The sequence below is a fragment of the Gymnogyps californianus genome, chromosome 2 (genome assembly GCF_018139145.2).
Source record: "Gymnogyps californianus isolate 813 chromosome 2, ASM1813914v2, whole genome shotgun sequence".
Taxonomy (NCBI): domain Eukaryota; kingdom Metazoa; phylum Chordata; class Aves; order Accipitriformes; family Cathartidae; genus Gymnogyps; species Gymnogyps californianus.
In genome coordinates this window covers 112,365,283-112,384,775 of record NC_059472.1, presented here as the reverse complement: position 1 = coordinate 112,384,775, position 19,493 = coordinate 112,365,283, and the positions used below count along the sequence as shown (strand labels likewise).

General features: G+C 36.8%; 1 protein-coding gene across 1 annotated transcript in view; it reads right to left on the bottom strand.

The window, feature by feature from the left end:
• Nucleotides 1-2,599: 2,599 nt before the first annotated feature.
• The window catches only part of GOLGA4 (golgin A4), a 66,772-nt gene continuing 49,878 nt past the window's right edge, over nucleotides 2,600-19,493 (bottom strand). Inside the window, exons 20-25 of the mRNA XM_050915799.1 lie at nucleotides 16,586-16,606; nucleotides 16,336-16,404; nucleotides 15,620-15,695; nucleotides 13,241-13,344; nucleotides 8,018-8,104; nucleotides 2,600-3,335 (exon numbers count right to left, since the gene is read on the bottom strand). Of these exons, the coding sequence (XP_050771756.1) occupies nucleotides 3,315-3,335; nucleotides 8,018-8,104; nucleotides 13,241-13,344; nucleotides 15,620-15,695; nucleotides 16,336-16,404; nucleotides 16,586-16,606 (378 nt within the window). The 3' untranslated portion in view covers nucleotides 2,600-3,314. The remainder of the gene's footprint in view (nucleotides 3,336-8,017; nucleotides 8,105-13,240; nucleotides 13,345-15,619; nucleotides 15,696-16,335; nucleotides 16,405-16,585; nucleotides 16,607-19,493) is intronic.

Here is a 19,493-nt window from a genome sequence, read left to right as displayed (position 1 = left end):
TACAGTCTTTGGCTTTTAGCTACGTGTGTCTAAACAAGGATATTTTATAATCAGAAGTATATGTGGCCTGGAGTATATTAGTTTATAGTCACATTGGCACTACTAGCAGTATTTTATGACACTCCAACAACAAAAAAACACTACTGAAAGTGAAGCTCTCATTTTCATGCTTTCACCCTAACTCATTTCCTTCATTTAAACTCTAAAGCAATGCCTTATTTACATATTCTCTTTAAAAAAAAATCCAGCTGTTAAAACTTCAGTCTGACAAAACTCTTGTACTTAACACACTTTCCCATTATGTTAAGGAATAGTTATGTGATTGCTTATGAGTTATATATAGAAGGGGAAAAAAAAACAAACAACATTTACCTTTTTCAAAATGTGAGTTTGGGGAGAGGTTATCTGATTTTAGTTTAAAAAAAAAGAATCAAGGATAACTCTATAATCTCCTTTGTGTTCTTTAATTAGGTCACTTAAGGGAAAAAATATTATTTACTCCATCCAATGTTGTATGAATATTATACAGACTATTTCAGTTTGCTCCACTGCACTTAGGTCATGCTTGACAAACTACAGTCCATAACTAGTATCTTTGATGGAAAGAGAAAAGAACAAAAGCAGAAAATGTGAAAAATAGCCTATTTGTGAGGACAAGAGAACTGTAAGCGATCATAGCGATACCCACTGTCCAAGTAACAGATCCCTGCATTTAATTTCCCAAAGCCTAAGACAACATATACCTTACATGGAAACCTGAAACTCAAATCTACGTTGTAGATTGCTGTAATGATAGCGATAGCAAAATCCTACAAATCCTCAGCCAGCTACGAGAGGAACACACGTTTTTCAGAGCCAAACATACCCATGTCAAGTCTGGTCCAGGCTGCTGCTGTCAGGCAACACGCTGGAGGATGCTGTTCTGCTACGCAACAGAAGCAAAGAGAAACTCTTACAACTGAAACCATTACAAAGAATATTAGTTTTTTAAACCAAATTTGATACATTTGATGTTTGATCAAAGGAAAAAGCTCAAAAAAACCCCCCTAAGAACCCCAGAAGCTACAAATACTAAAGCAGCATAAAAATTAAAAGATTTTGCCAGAGACAAGGCAGTGGGAAATAAAGATGTAACTCTGCGTCCTTAACTATCAAAGGCAAGTCATGTCTCTTCAGACCATAAACAATAATTTAAAGCCAGGTGTATTCTTTAGACAGCTCATGGCCACAATAGACCTTGGAGCACTCAAATTGTCGCACTTCTCCCAGTTTTGTTAGGATAGAAAACTGTGCAAATAAACTCAGCTTCTTTATTTCTTTTCCTGCAGATGACAAAAAAGGTGAATCCCAGTGCATTTGCAAACAAACCCCCCCAAAAAAACCCAAACCCAAACCAAACCCCAGCTGTATCAAACATCCTACATGTCATTGGCCTGTACTTATTTTTTGGAGCCACGCACAAATATTAGGCTACTATCTGTACCCTGCCCTGAGGGTAAGCTAACTGAACAGGACATGGAAAACCACTGGACATGACAAGAGAAATGGCTGAACTTGACAGGTAACAGTACGAGAAGCTGACAAAAGGGACAGCGTTGTGAGGAATGGCTGGATCTCACAGGTAGTTATGGGGGAGTTATGCAAGAAAAGGCTGAACTTCTTAGACAATCAGAGGCAAATATTGGGGATGCAAAGTCTTGAAATGCCAACGATGCCGAGGTAATCGCAACTCTAATACCGTATGAAGCTGAGATTATCTAGTAACAGTATAATACAAAATTTGGGTACACAGAAATACAAAATTTTGGGTAGTGCCCTTGGGCACGACAGCTGGAGCAGGACAACAAATCAAATCTGTCAGTTTGGACCACACCACACTAGCCAAACCTGTTTCTGCGGTCAGGGAGACCTGCTGTTTTCCTTGGCTAACGGGAGAGCACCCAAAGGAACAGACTGAGCATTCCCATAGCAAGATGGACGTTCCAGGCCTGACAGCATCAGCAACTAATCATTGCTTCCTAACAGTATTCAGAAGTATCTTTCGGGCAGGCAGGATATTTAGAAGGCCTGCTTACATTCACAGATGAGCTATTTAGAGGACTGCTGCTCCTATAAACACTTGGTTAAAAATTATATTCATGGAGGACTGATCACCTTGAACCATCTTGGCAAACTAGCATACACAGTACAGATGACGGTTATTGATATGTTAAGTATCAAAGTAGCTGGAGAACAAGTTAAATTTATCCGTACTTGCACATCACTTCAGATGATCACAAGTTACATGCCAAAATGACAAGACAGGCATCATTTAAAAGAACAAAAATACATAATTTAAAATTTTTACAAAGCAAACTTCCCTACTTGCTCATGCCAGCTTTTCAGCTCACCATGTGTCTATTTCACAGGCTTGTGATCCCCTGAAAATTTGAACGTCTCCACTGTCTTCTTACAGTTCAATGTACTTGAATAACTCTTCTTACGAGAGGGATTTCAGCCTGGAAATGCCTCAGCCAAGGATGTCTCAAACAGGAACAAGAACGAAACTGGTGGATCCTTTCAAAAGAAAAATCGTACCAAAGAAGTTCCAAAATTATACAGTAAATAAACTTTATTTCATCTCCGCTCTTGTCAGATTAGTGCTGTCAACAGTCACAGATCAGCATATGATACAGTTACGTATTAATTATTTACAATTTACAGTAATGTATTTTTTCTCCAGAAAATATAAGTACAAAAGCTAGGAGTAAACAAATGAGGTACTGCAATTTGGATTTATTGTAGGCAAAAGCATATAGAAGTGACCTTTAGCAAACAATCATAAGATCAAATCAGGAGAGAGTAGTCATCAAGAGCGCCTAGTTCATCAGGAAAATCACCTCAACTGCTACCCATCCAAAAATGTATTGCACAATTCATTCAAAAATAAAAAAATAAATAGAAGAAACAAACCATTTATTTCAACTCTTAAAAAGCACCCAGTAAAGCCTGTATAGAGATACAGTAGTGGGCAATTCCTTCCTAGGATAAAGTCTTTTCTCTCCTTTAAAAAAATAACCTTTAACACAAAATAGAAGACAGTGTTCAATAGAAGAGAAAAAAAGACTCATCACCAGATAACCCCTGATTAGCGTTTCTTGTCAAGGCAGTTTTAACTATATTCATGGTCCAAAGGTGGTGCTGAGTTTTGGTTCTTGCTGTTCCGTTTGTGACCTTGAATAATAGCTTTTCTTCTGGTCCCTTCTCAAGGGACAACAGAGATATGAACATATTTCTAAGCAGCAGTGTCATGAGACGTTCTCGTCACAATTTCTTCAAGATGGTCGTAGCCATGACTAGAAGAATGAAGAGTTAGAACAAATGTTACATTATTGAGAGCAACTTAGAAGCACTTAATATTGAAATAATAACGACATCGTTTATTGATAGGAATAGGAGATGGAAGGATTTCAGATAAGTCAAATTGCCAAATTATTAACTGATGTCGAGCAAATAATTCCATTCCAGTATCTGCAAAACAGTTGAGAAACTGTGATGAAAACGAAATCACCTGTAGCAAAAGTCAGGAGTCTCACTGCAAACAGACAGTCTACCACATCATTGCATCTTAATCCAATGAAAAACAAAGTTGTCCTCTCTGCATAAGATAGGCCTATCTCTGATGATGGCCTATCATCAAAATTGAAATGATGAAGTAAAATTTTGGGGCTAGCAAAAAGCCTCCTCTACCAGGAAAATATTTATTGCTTTCACAATGAAGTCAGCATCATCTTAATTTCTAAGTTTTATACATGCAAGAATATTATCCCATTGCTGGCTATCGACTGACGTAAGTCACAAAACTACTCGAGATAAAGTAAGAAACTACAATCCAATAATGAGGTCTGAACAGTTTCCATACGTATTAGCTTTAGTTATGAAAGTATAACAGGTAATTGCTGACATTAAGGTCAAAATCAAGCCCTTCTGTGATACGCTTCAAATGCAGCTGACAACGCCTGAACTTTTTACACCAGCATTACAGACAGCATGATGAGAATTCAAGTTTCAAACGTGCTTTCTGCAACAGTGTTGTAAATAGCTTTGTCCTATCATTACCAACAATTCAATTATTTTCAACAGAAGGCTAGAAAAAACAGTTGCTGATTTTGTCAAGAAGTGATCAAGGCTAGGAGGCAAACAGTCCAAACTCTATTGCGTTTTAAGTGCAATAAAGTGCATCTGCTATTGTATTCAAAGGTTTAAAAGAACACGAAATAAAGTAGAAAACATGACTGGTTGCTAAGATGAATAGATTTTTTTCTTTGAAACAGATATTATTTTGTATTCAAGGCTATATTTGCATGACTGCAAGAGAGGAAGATAGTCCGTCAACTGCATTGTGGTAACTGGCAATGGAAACAGCCTAAGTTAATCCATTTTGCTCTGGCTTTGGTGCAGGCCAACCACTGCATTTCAGCCGACAGCGATTGCTTCACATGCACTGAATCAATTCCTGGCAACTGTGCCAAGCTTTTCAGTTGCAAAGGAGGAAAAGGAAAGTTGGGCTGACCGTATCCTATAGAATTCATCTGAAGAGTTTATTAAATATCATACACCACTAATGACTCAAATTATAATGTTACCAGGCAGCGCAGAAAGTTTTACCTGTGTACTTCCATATCCTACTCCTCTCTCAACCGCTACTGCTTGTGTGTTACTTGTTTAGCTTGGCTAGTCTGATGCAACCTGCATCTTTAGGCCTAAATCAGCTGTTGCTTTTCCGTAACACTACAATTAGTGTTGCAGATTCATAATGAAAGTAGCCTAATAAAACCTGAAAAAAGGCACAATAAACAGAGCATAAAGCTCCCCAAATTGTTCTCCCTAATCTCTCCGCTCTAGCTTCTCTCGATACCAAGCCAAAGCTCTGATTCAGAAAGGTACTGATGTTTAAATGCAATCACATCCAAATTCCTCTACAGAGATTTCATCACTCATATAAGATGTAATAATGCATTTCAAGCAGTACAGTATATCTCCCATAAATCTGACTTATTTGCCTATTCAAAAAAGGAGCTCAGAAAGTGAAAAAAGACAAAACAAAGCCAAGTGCAATAAAATTCAATATTACATATTAATTGATTTAAAATCTGATTTGTTTTTTTCTACAACTGAGATTTCTGTAGCTCAATTAACATTTGAAGTTACGCTTATAACCCAAAAAGATTGGTTTTGAATCAATATTTACCATTTTCAAACTTGGCTTTGTAAAGCAAAACATGATTAAGAGTAGAACAAAGTTTATTACACACACATAGAACAAAAAATTTGAATTTTTTTTAACAAACAAAAGCAGGCAAAAAAAAAGTAGAAGAATGATTAATCTCATACTATAGGTTTCACCTTTAAATAAAACAAGTATGTATTAGGCTTCACTCACCCACATGCTAACTAAGCACAGACTGATGGGATATTCAGAAGATACCACTGCGAGGTGAGGCAAACTACAAAGCCAGGAAGAAAACAGCTTATTGGACTACTTTGTTAATAGCATAGATAAGAACTCTGTGGACATCTACTGCTTACAGATGAGATTGCTGCAGTTAAATCACAATAACTATGTAGTAAAAGCTAGATTAGTGAAGGAGATACAGTGATCTAGCATATGTTTATTGACCTGGGAATTTGTTAAAAGTTTTCAGAAACCTGTTAAATATATGCCCACTAAGAGAGTAAATAATTACTCACAGAAACTTAGTACTACACACACTTATTCTTTTCCAGTAGCACAGTTAATTAACAATTTACACATTAAAATTAGTTATAGATGTTTTGGCAATAAACTAAAATACAGAAACAACCAAGCTTTATGTTAAAAATGCACATTTATGTTGTAGTTTAGAACTTTATTGCTCATGAGATCTAAATACTGGATATTTTCAAATACCAGCATCACTCCAATATTGTGTGGAGAAACACTACTGCCATGTTAGTAAATGTCAACAAATAAAAAACAAAAACCCAAGCATATTTCTTGACAGAATAATTTATGAAGACCTCTCCAACTTTTTAGTCCTAAACAGAATTACAAAAGACTCACCCCAAAAAATAATTTGTGCTTCAGTAAACAAACAGTAACTTTGAAAATGAAGAAAAAAATTACTACATCCTCCATAATATGCCCTAATATTTGAGTTTCCATTAGATGTCTAATTTAATCTCTTTGTGGATTTGGAAAGGAGAAAATTCATAGGCTAGATCTAAGCCAAGAAGGGACTGCTACGTGAAACCCAAGAAGTTTTTGATCAGGACATGAAGCTCTTTGAATGACGATATCCTTAACAAATCAAAGCACTTGCAGCCTGCAAAAAACCTCACTGTACGTTCTAGCCAAAATTTAATACCAAGGACCTTTAATACCAAGGACCAAAACTTGTTGGATGATTTCAAGTTAAAGTTTTATTTAGTATCAGAAGTTGTGAATGTCTGTTTTAGGAAGACCAGGTTTCAAGTATTAAAAAGCTGAAGGGACTGCAAAATAAGGTCCATCTCTCTAACCTCACTTTTGGCCAACAGAGAACTCAAAATGTTTCCTAAATATTACTCTAGCTTGCCAAAACAAAAAAAAAAAAAAGTGCCAGCTTTCTACTTGGAAGGTCAGAGAGAGAGCACATTAAGAGAAAATGTTTGGGATGCATGATACTTATCAGAGCTGCAGTATTATCAGCATTTATACCATTCTAAAAGTATTTTAAATATTTAAGATTGCAAGACACTCTCAAACCTACTAAGTGTACAGGAAAATGTTGAAGTATTTAACACTTTCCTCAGATTTGATACTTCAAGCAGATGAAATTGTAGAATTTTTTTAAAAATTTGTTTCAATGGATCAACAGGACTTTAATGTAACTACTTCAACTGAAATGTAAAAATGTTCAAATTTTTATTTTATTCTGTTTCTGCAAGTGCTAAATAAATACATATGCAAGGCCAGTGAGAGAAACAGAATGCAATTCTTCCTCTCACTTTAATTCTTAAGTATTTTACTAAGCTGAGCCACAAAGAGAGGGATCACAGTGTTGACTCCAGATACAATGTAGAGAAAACTATTACTGCAGTTTTTATCTTAATAAAAAATAGCTCCAATACATAAAACAGTAACAGTAATACCAAAGAAATGTTTATGCTCATACATTCTTCTTCTCTTTTGGGTCTGCTTCTTAAACCCAAATTCACTTTTCTAGTAAACAGATCAGCTGGTAAATACCAAGCAATTGTCACATAATAAGAAGTGTATTGAAACTGGGAAAAAAAACCAACCAAACAAAACCGAAGTGAAGTGCTTAAGACTCTTATTTTTGACCTGTCCTGACCCAGAGTGAACCTGACATATTTTGATGGTTTTTCAGTACAAAAATAAAGCAGGCTCTCAAAAAAAAAAAAAAAAACAAACCAAACCCCACAACCAAACAAAAGCCCAATCTTGTTAGGATACTCACTTAAGATAAAAATGTACATATCCCACTTCAAACACACATATCCCAGGTGACTGAGCTAATCAGTTTTCTATTCTACAAGCAAAATGCCTCGGTTTTGCCAGAAATTTTATCCCAGGGCTGAAAAATGTCTCTTGACATATTTTTCATAAAAACTGGTATGACTCCACAGAAACTTCTGAATTTAAGAAACATGAATTTTCTGTCAGATTACTTTTTTGATTAGAAAATTGATCTCCAGAATAGTTGCGATGACAGAACTTGCTTTGTTCTGTTGTACCCATAGCTATCAGAAATACGGCTTAACTGATGATGAGAAATACTAGTTAAGAAAATATGCTTGCTTTTTTCCTCTCTTTTGCTATAAACTCAAACCTACAGCTGGAATTTGACATTCCACTGAAACAGAGGGAAGGAGGGAGAAAAGGAGTTCTCTTGAATGCAGACACAGGGAAAAGAAGACTTAAAAAGAAAGTTTCTAATTCCTTATTCTTGCAACCTAATTTCTTGCATAAACTCGGTTTACTTATATAACTTACCAATGGTCGAGCATCTTCTCGTTCTAGTATCTTCTGAGTCTGATCTGCTGGGAACTTCAGCACTGTTGTTATAACCTTGGCCATTGTCTAAAAAGAAATAGGTCATCTATAAGTAATTTCATATGCACTAAAATGCTTTGTAATATTTTAAAATGCATTTCATTTCAGAATACTGAATACTATTTTTAGTAATGTCAGTGGAAAACATAGTGAAATGAGTAAGATATAACTACTTGTTTCACATCGTATATGCATGACGTTACGTGAATTACAGGAAAACCATGAAGGGTCTTCCCTTCACACTGTCACAAACTTCAGCTATTCAGTAATACGATGTAAGCTCTATGATATCTATGCTCAAATAATTGAGTCCATTAATAAGACAGCATACTGTTACAAATACTGCTCCTACCACATTTGATCTTAACGCGGCCTTTCTGAAAAGCACATTTCAGGTGAATGGCACCTGAGAGAGTCCTTATAGATTCAACTATATTCACATTATCCAAATATTTTGTAAAGAAATGAAACACTGAGAAAGCAGATTCAAATGTCAGATGTGGAACTCCAGTTGTGTAAATATTTTTAGCGGGTATACAGTAACCCCATATTTAAATAGCAAATCACTTAGACGTCCTCAGACAGAAGACGTAAGAATAAAAGCTGTGCAAAACAGGCAATGATTATTTCCATTTTATAAACAGGTAAGTTAGAAACTCCAAAAGGCACAAAACAAGGTCCAGGTGACTTTTACAAGAAAGGTTGAAGCAAGAGCTGCAGTGCAGCTCAAACAGAAGGTGATTGCTACAAAAGCAGTAACTGCTGCTCTTAAAGAATGTGGATGAGATAAGATTGCTGCTCTGAATGTCTACTGTTTATTACCAGTCTCACGTGTGGAATGAAGAGGGAGGCTGTAGCAACAAAGCAGCTGCAAGACAAAAATGACTGCAGCTAAAAGTGAGAGGTAAACCTCTAATTTGCAACAATTGTTTCAGTATATAACTTAAATAGGGATAGAAATGAAAGCAAAACAAACCAAGCCCTGTTGAACACTCTCAGCTCAAAAAGCCTAATATTAACATTTAATAGTTCCTATAATTAAGAAGTGCCTCTACTGCAGTTCCCAAATATACAAAGGAATGTGCTCAATGCCACAAACTAACATTGCACTTCTCTAATTTCTTTAGCCAAAATCCTCATCACAGTTATTTAGGAGTAAAAGATTAGAAAGCATTGAGCTTACAATGTATTCAAACTCATTGTAACAGTGCTATCAAGAAAGCCCCCTCTCAACAATTTTCTACAGGACACAATGGCATGCAAATTTTAAAGAAACATCTACAAACACCGCAAATACTCCATGAAAGCATAGATACTTATGTGCCAACATAAATAGGGGCTATCTAAAACCTTCTTTCCTGAAAACGTCCATTTTGTAATTTATGACTAGCAACGACTTGAAATTCTCCAAGTTTTTGAGGCCACTAGGGAGATTTTGAAGCAGAATTATTCAACACTATTCACAGTTGCATAGTTATAAAACAAAGTTACAAGGATTGCAGAACTTAGGATAGTATGTTTAACATAGGTTTACCTTATTGCTCTAACAGTCTATTCTACTATAAAAAAACCCCTAACAACTCTTTCAGTGTGCGAGTACACACACATGTTCCTGTGTGTGCATCTCTATATCTACCTATAGAAAGACCCTGAGCTTTCCCAAACATAATAGCTAGTTCTGCTATAAGAGATGATAGTTTGCATTCTCATTTCTTTCTGTGAGGCTGATATATTTAAATAGGTCATCTCTGAAAATAATAGTTACAACGATACTGATCAGTCCCCCCTCAACAATTCGAGAGCTGCTGGTCAAAGGCAGAACCTCCAAAATCAAAGTTTTACCCTTTGTTTTATACCCCTTGTTTTTCTGCAATGCACAAGAGCATGTCAAGGTGCCAGAAAAAGACCTGCATAAATTTACTATCTTCGACACATATGTATTCCATTACATTCTTCCATGCACCTAGTTGATACCAACACACACATTTATTACAGAAATACAAAACTTGGACTGATTTTCTGGCCTCAGAACAGACTCCAAACAGCATAATGAATTTACAAGTACAGCATCTAGGATTTCTGTAAGATTTAAGATTTAGTGTGCGGTACAGCTAGACAGTGCAACTGTTCACATGTCTGTAGAAAATATTATTTTATTTGACCTAGTGGTGTATGCCCTGTATTTCCAGGTTCAGATATTCCGAACAAAGTGCATGTTTAGAAAAAGCTGGCAATCTCATTTCATATATCCTGCCAAGGAAGAGGCAAAAAATAAAGTTGGACTAGAGGGCAAGACAGTAAAATCCCCCAGCGAAGACATGTGCACACCTTGGTCAAGCAGTTTACAAAGAATATGACAGATTACAGGTTACACATTATGAGCATAATTCCTGACTCCTAGATACTGAGCCACTATCAACCCTCAACATTTCTCTTATGCCTCCAGCACTATAACACAATTGATGAATTCATTACTGTCTCTACTTGATACGATTCCAGGATCATTTACCAGGCTGCATAAATGGCAATCCATCCTAGATAGTTTGCACAGATTCTCTTGCACTCCTTTCAATAAAGAGGAAATAATGTCTATAGAGATCACCAATTCCACCGCTGAACCACCTTTGAGACATGGCATACATATTTGCACTATAAAAGGAGACCCTGCACAGAGAAAGGCCATCAGAATGATCTTGAAAGAGGAAATTAGAAAAAATTGCCTCGTCTCATGCAGGAAAGCAAAAGCTGAGACAAAGGTATGTCTGTACCGAGGAAGTAAATCTCAATACAGATATTAACTCAAGGACTGTGTTGGGGGGGAAAAGCACATGTTAATACTTTACTAACACACTTAGACTGTGTAGTAAAAGATTTTATCAATCACATTGTCATTGCTCATAGGTTTCCAGTCAGTGTAGCAGGATGAAACCAGTTTTCAAGACACAGTTCAGTAAATTTAGGATTGTATGATACAATCCCTATAAGAGCAGACACTAAGCTCAGTGTCTTCCAGCAACACATCTAATGGCTGAAAGAAAACGAGCAGATGAAATCAGCTTGAAAGTACTTTTTGAAGCAAAAGTGAAGACACCAAAGTATCTTCATATTTAAATTAGTAAAAATACTAGCCTTCATTCCATTTTAATTTTCCATTAGTAAGTGCCAGTACAGCTACAATCTTGATCAGCTAATAATAGAGGACTAGACAATACCAGAAATTCTTCCCTTCCTGCAATACATCAGGACATTTACCCTCAATTAAAAATTGCTAAGAGGTAAACAAATTAGTATGAACACACAACAGAGAGGAATACAATCACATTCAATTTTAAGAACTCTGTTATTCTCCCTTACCTATCTACATCTAACTTATCAAAGCTAAAAATTGTAGTGCTTTGAAAATTATTTCTGCTGGTTGTTTGTTTAAATATACTTCCCCTTTCAATCATATCAACTTTCAAACAATGCCTTCTCAAGTTATTGTAGGAACCAGATGTCTATCTTTTCTGATCTACTTTTTCTCCTCCCAATATTAATCTTTTTTTTAGGAGCCAGTGTGCAAGCAATGTTGTAATGGCATCCTCTGGTTAAATACAATGTAATCTCCAGGGCAAATAAATACATATATATGTCTACAAACACATACGTATATATAAATGCATACATACATAAAATTATGATAGATATTTATTCATATAGCTTTTAATCAAAGCAATTGAAAGAAAGAAGAGAGACCTAAAGTCAATTTACTTTAGCACTGATTGTTGTTTGTTGCTGTTATTGAAGAAACCAACTACAAATATTAGTACATCACTGTTAGAAAGGAAAAAACCCCTCACAACTTTATAACCCAAGTTTTGAGGCATATATGTAATGGCAAGTAATGTTTTGAAGATCAGTAAGAAATAGCCTTAGTGAGTGAAAAAGAGGTTTCAAATTAGGTTTTCTTGAATGCAAATTTGCTATGTGCATCAGCTATCTGCAACAGTCATCTGCAGCTGTCTCAAGAACTGCTTGAAGCTGAAACATTGCTGACGTTTTTTAGCATTTTCACTTGTCTAAGTCCCTCACAATTCAAAATCATAAAATCCAGTAATGTACGTATTTTTCTTTAATGATTTCAGTTGTTTGTTATTAAAGTAGGAGAGCTGTCCAATGAGCCAGAGGCTTGTGAACAGAAGGTAACTAGTGATTCTGGGGTTTTTTAGATCAGGGATTTGTACTTTTAATAAAAAAGGAATTAATATCAAAGTGAAAAATGGGATAAAAAGAGAGAGAAAGAGGAATCCCATAAGGACAAGATGTCCTGCACAGACCAAGTTTTATTCTCTACAGAGCACAATGAGAACAAAGCTAATTAACATAGAAACCCACATAAAACCTCTTTGCTTAATAGTAGTCCAAGTTGAAAGCAGGGCAACAAAGAATGGAAGAACTCCAGGGAGGAGAAAAAAACAAATAGAAAAAATTCATCCACATAGCATTTATCATCCAAGAAAAATGTTTGTGTTATGACATACCTCTTTTGAACCCGGTCAATCTCTAAGCATCAGTATAGTTACAAGCTAGTAAAATTCCAACTTAGGAATGATTTCACAAGCTGGCAGCATACAACAAGAAGCCTACTGTGCAGTTTTTCACTATTTTTAAGAGTAAATTAATACTATCTAGAGAAGGTATACAGATTTGGGAGCTCTATAAAACATCTTTAAGCAACAATTAAAGACGTATTTCACCACCTTCAGAGCTCCTAACAATTATTTAATCCAACTGTTACTTATCATGTTTGTGTCAAGATGACATCAAAAGAGCACTTTTGTGTGTTGTGTGTACCAGCTTTCACAGTACATTAAGCTTGACTGACAATAGGACTTTTGCTAGTAAAACCATACCTACCTATAAAGGTTTTTGTCTTCATAGGCACATTGGTGAGAGATGTGACAACCCCCCCTTCCCCTGCCAGTTATCTTGGCATGCTGACAAAGTTTTTAAGGTATAGATCATGCCTCTTTGGAAAAAAAACATGAAAGCCTATCGAATCCTGTGTCAGTAATAAACAGCACATAATGAGTCACAAACACATGGTACTTCAAATCTATACAGCAAGGATGTTAAACTGTATTCTAACCTGAATCACATGTCACCATATACAACTTTCCATACCTTTGTCTCACGACCCATCATATATTCAAAGAGCACTTTCCTCAAGTATTCAAACTCAGTAGGCTCCCCAAAGAGGGAAACGTCAGTATGGTGAAGGTTTCCATCTGTGTAAACAAAAATAAGAGAATATTTATACTAAGAGTCACTCATATGAATCAAAGTTTCACCAATGGCATGAAACTGAACACAAACAAATGTCAGATTCTGCACCTGGAATGGAGTAACAGCAGTCGCAGAAAGGGATCTGGGGGTGCTGGTTGAGAGGAGGCTCAACAGGAGTCAGCAGTGTGTGCCCTGGCAGCCAAGAGGGCAAACCGCATCCTGGGGTGCAGCAAACACAGCATAACCAGCCAGTCAAAAGCAGTGATTGTCCCGCTGTATTTAGCACTGGCGTGGCCTCACCTTGAGTGTTGTGTGCAGTTCTGGGCCCCATAACTTAAAAAAGGATGTTAAGGTCCTTGAATATGTCCCAAGGAGGGCACCAAAGCTGGTGAAGGGGCTGGAAGGCATGTCCTCTGAGGAGTGACTGAGGACTCGGGGTTTGCCTAGTTTGGAGAGAAGGAGGCTGAGGGGCGACCTCACTGCTCTCTACAGCTTCCTGAGGAGGGGAAGTGGAGAGGGAGGTGCTGATCTCTTCTCCCTGGTACCCAGTGCCAGGACGCGTGGGAATGCTGCATCCCTCAGGGGAGGTTTGGACTTGACGTGAGGAAACATTTCTTTACCGAGAGGGTGCTCAAACCCTGGAACAGGCTTCCTGGAGAGGTGGTCGATGCCTCATGCCAGTCAGTGTTGAAGAGGCATTTGGACAACATCCTTAATACCATGCTTGAACTTTTGTTCAGCCCTGAAGTGGTCAGGCAGTTGGACTAGATGATCACTGTAGGTCCCTTCCAGCTGAACTATTCTATTCTATTCTTCTTCCTACCTCCTCCTTTCCCTACCAGTAGATGCTTTGATGACATTTCTTCCCAGCCCTGCACTAACAGAAGGCATCGAATACCCATAACCATATTCCAGCCTAGGCATTGGCTCTGTCACCTTGTGGGAAGGAGGCATGTACCTTCTGATGGGGGTGAGAGCTGTGGAGATAATTGGACCATCTGCACCAAGTTGTGAAGTGCGTTTTTTGAAAGTCTTCTGTGTTCATCCAGTTGAGCTGGGTTTCCACAGGATGGCAAACCCCCACATCTCTCACACTAGCAAGGCCCAAAGATCAAGCCCTCAGGCTGAAGCAGGATGTGCTCCCCGAGCAATACCTGTTCATTTCCACGTGGATTTTTTTTTTTTTTCTCCTTGTACTCATTTTTAGAATTGTCTGATCTGTTTCCCGTGGAAAAACACCCTAAACCAAAAGAGCCTGAGAACATCAGTACTCCCTCAGAGAGAAGGTCCATCTGGCCCAATACTCGCTCTCCAAAGTGGCCAACCAGAAATGGCTAGAGGAGAGCATAGGAGTAGTGCAAGTCTACTTCTGTCAGGGTCCTGGCGGTGCTCATAGGCCTCCATCGCTGGGACTGGCCTCCCCTCGCACCCCCACCCTCACCATCTCCTGCCAACGGCCCAGGGGACGTGTCTCGGCCCAGCCTGGCGCCTTCAGTCCCTGCCCGAGCGATGGTGTAGCTGTGCTCGTCTCTGGCCCTGTCTCCTGGATGGGCCTGGGACCTGCACAGCAGACAGCTGCTCTCCTCGATGGAGCCCTCAGACCTAGCTCAGAGCTTGTCAGGCATAACTCTAGGTGTAACATAGCACAACTATTCTATTCTATTCCCTGTACTCACCATGAGTCAAATAACAATGAGACTGTTATTTGCCTGAAATGCCAGGGGGTTTTCAGCTCCAAAAACACTTTCAAGGACCCATATCACAAAGGTTACAAGTGGAAACAGGATTTTATTTTATTTTATTTATTACTGTGTCAGAGCAGGAGATCTTGCAGAGGAACTCTAATCACAAGAAGAGTAAATGCCCAGACATGTAACACAAGAAAGATCTGTAAAATCTAATATTTGTATTGTTAAGAATTTTAAAGAGTCATAAAATGTATATTTAGTTAGCCAAGACAAATGGATAATTCCTCCCCACCCACTTTTGAGTGCCACTGCCTATACCACTCTGCCTGTGGATACAGAAGCTTAAGAACTCTGATATAGAGTTCTTTTAACTGTATGACGTAAAAACAAAAATCAAACAAAATGCTGTGTGATTTGCTCATCTGAAATCACACACCAGCTCTATTATAACAAACAAGACAAGGATAAGATGTCATAAAAATATTATACGAGTGTTTTAAAGAGACCGACATTTTAATAAATTGTCTAAAGCAAAGCATATCTTTCAAACAGATGAAAAACTTATTTGGGATGAAAACTGTGTACTTACCTCTGTACGGTGTTCCAACTGATGTGACGTACATATTCTTCTCATAATTTTTCAGCCGGTCTTCCAGTACATGAATCTAAATAGAGAGCAGTCAAAATGATAAATGGTGTTCACAAGCAGCTAAAATAAGCATAACAAACAAACAGTTTTCAGCTAAACATCATCTCCTTCTATGAAAGCAAAATACATTTGCTTTTTAAGGAAGGAAAACATTAAAAATTGTGTTATTAAAAACTGTTCCTAAACTACTTAAGGAAATGTGTGTACATGTGTATATACACATAAGAATATAGCAAATATTATGCATATATGTATTTATGTACATATACATGTGTCTATTTTATACACATAAGCGTACATAAAAATGAAAGCATGACAAAAATTGTACTTAACATCAAAAAAGGTTTAGTTTAGAAAAAGAAAAGATCCATAATTTTATGAAGTGCATTGTTCCATTTTTCACTGTGCAAATGTTTTGCTAACCTGTATCACAAGCATGTGGTATTTTCATTCTCAGGGGATAAAGGAGTACCTTGAAAAGAGCACAGATCTTCTGAGAGCAAGCATGAGTCAAAACTATTTTATATGTGTATTATTTCCATAGTATCTGTGTGGAGATGTGCTACATCATCACTTGAAAAGAACAAACCTTTCAGTGCTACAAACACCAAGTATCAAACAAGAATACTTTTTACTTGTTCAAATGGCACCCTTACCTGCTCTTTGAACTCCTGCTCTTTCAGTTTTGAATCATTGACTAGTGTTGTCTTCTGTGCAAGCTGTGCCTGAAAGAACAGCCACATATGGAAAGCATCAAGAAACTGCTGAAGATATATCACAGGTACCTTTTCAGTAAACCTCTTTCTCTTTTAACACACACACAAACTTATAAGCAGTATTTCTGCTTTCAGACTGCTGGGAAACAGAATTATCTAGAGACCAAAATCAATAAAATTTAAGACTTACCTGAAGTTCTGTTATTGTGACCTAGAACAACAACAACAAAAATTTAGATTAAAATGTATGAAAAATACTGAGTATATCAAGCACTGGACATGGCTAAAAAAAGAAAGAAATATCAATCACCTAGTTCTGATAAATTGTGTTAATTGAGGATGATAAAAATTGAAATGACCAAATCACATATATACTTATAAAAATAAGTGGTCCCATAAATAGTTTAACTTATTTGTACTGACAGTATATAAAGCTTATATTTAAATTCTCTCATTTGATTCTGTAAGACAATTATCATAAATGTAACATCCAGAACCTAGTATTTCCAAATCTTTACAAAATGCATATTGGAGATGAATGATAAACTGAACGAGTATGAAGCACATGCCAGAAAACCCTAACTACTATTAATACTATTCACAATATTGTATCTTTTTCCTTAATTCTCCAAGTTGCATTTGGAAATGTGAACATTTATTTGAAAATAGCTTCAGCTTAAAAGCTTCAGGAGCTCTACATCTTGCAAAGATAGCAATGTTTATGAAGCACAGAAACAATTCTAAGCTGAAATTTCTGTCTTCCAACGTTGCAACTCTACGGAAAATATAGTAGTCATGGGTATAACTTAAGGTTGTAAAATCATTTTAACACCAAATAATTTGTGTGTGAAATTTCTTTTTTTTTTTTTTCTTAAGGTAACCTAAACCTTAACACAGAAGTCGTACATACTACTTGTTTCTTCCCGAGCCTCTCTGGAACTGTGTTGAAAAGGAAAGCTATTCCCCATCTCTGTAGCTTCATAAAACCTGTGGGTTTTCCTACACTCTGCAAACAGAATATAGGGGAAAATCATTCCTCTATGGATCTCAAACCTGTAAGTGCAATTCTTGCTTCTGAAGAGCTCAATCATCTGACCAGACATTTATTTTCTCATGAAGAGAGACAGTTTCTGATATTTTTACATCCCAACACTAATGCTTAAGGACGTTAGTATTTGCCAACTGTTTATCACAGTCAGACAAATATTGTTCAAATGTGTAGTTATGCTTCATGTCAAAGTGAATACGTTATGTGTGATGTTTGGCCTAGGCTGACAACAAGCAGCACAGGAGGTTTTCTAAGACAAACTTCTGTGACTTGGGAGACTCCAACTTTAGACAACAAATATATCAATTCCCCACAAACAGTTGCTTCCAGTCAACGTAAGACTTCTGAGCTGTTTCACTACTAGTACTGAAGGAAAAAAAAAACAAAAGAGAAAAATGTTACAAAGTAACAAAATAAAAGAGAAATAAGGTGACACAAAAGATACCCTGGCAAATATAAGATGACAGAATTCATTTGAATGCACATGTAAAATCCAGATGTGGATTTGTACACTTCTGCTCAGCTATGTGGACAAGGTCCACAGGCCCCATCCAATTTTCTCATCTAACTCTGTAATGTTGCACATATATGCTATTGTATCAGTTGCAAATATATGCTGCTGTACCAGGTAATAGCAAAATTAGCTTCCTACAGACATCTAGGACAGGCAACGGACGAATTAAGACAGGTAATAATTAAGAAGAACAGCAGCAACAACAATTCTTAATTTCTAAGGAGGAAAAAAGAAAACTACCTCCTGACCCCAGAACAGACTGTGTCAAAGAGTGAGAATCCAATCCTGAAATACTGATAAAACAAGAACCAGAAGCCCACTTACTCACAGCATTCTAAATATTTGAGCTTTGACTGGACCAGAAGATGTACCAGGAGCTATATGCACATTCAACAGCATAATCTGACTATTAGAATAGTTATGTTGTTTTGAGATGAAGTCACCATTGTGAATAGTATGAAATATGAAACTCATATTCAGTTAAATCAGAGCTATGCAAAAGAAAGCTTGTGAACAATTTGCTAAATTTGAATTTAGTTGGAATTATCAAAATTACTCAAGAAAGCTTGATGCCTGTGTGCCAGCAAAATCATGGATATTTAGCTGCCTTACACTCACCAAAAAAACCCCATTCTTATTCTGCAAGCACTTTGAACCCGGATGCTTTAACTGTACTTAAGTACACGTACTACCATACAACATGGTTTTCCTCCCATCCAAATAAGACATGATTTATCCTTTAAAACAAAGCTATTTACCAGCAATGGAGTTCTCTCTACTAATTTATACCTGCCACAGATGGAACAACTCCTTTGAGTCTCTCCAAAGTCTGCCACGGAAACTCCAAGGAGTGGAGAATTGTGGACAAGATGACGAAGACAGGCAAAATTAGCTGTTTATTTTATTGTAAGCAGATTCATCTTTACATAGAGATGCAATATTTGCAATATTCAAATATTTTACAGCTCTATGCTACCACTGCAAATCTGTGCAATGCACTTCCGGGAAGAACTGAGAAATACATGAAATACCATTGCTGGTATATAGATTTGATATAACTTTAATGTCCTATCAGTGGATATGTAATCCCAAAGATGCATGTATAATATGATGCTAAATGACTGCCTGTATTTATAGCAGACTTCTATAACAAAGTAATGAAACAGTTAACAAAGAAGTCCTAAAGATAAAGTACTCCTTATACTTTTCAGAATCATGTTTTAGGGTTTAGGAGTCTCTTAAAGAATCTTCCTCCAGATAATAAGATTACATAAGATTATCATCAGTGGGTAGACAAGGGTTGATTAAGAACACAAGGCAGTCTGATACAAATATTTCTGTTTTTCCTGTTATGAAAACAACACTTATGTCATGGAATAGTTAAAAGTAATATAAAGGCTGTTGCAAGCAAGTGCAAGGCAGAAGGGACAAACATTAGGACAGTGAGGTAGTTTGTACTGTAAGTTTGTAGTGTCAAATAAATATAGTTAGCATCCCCATTGCTGCCTGTTGTCAAAATGAAAAATTTAAAAACAA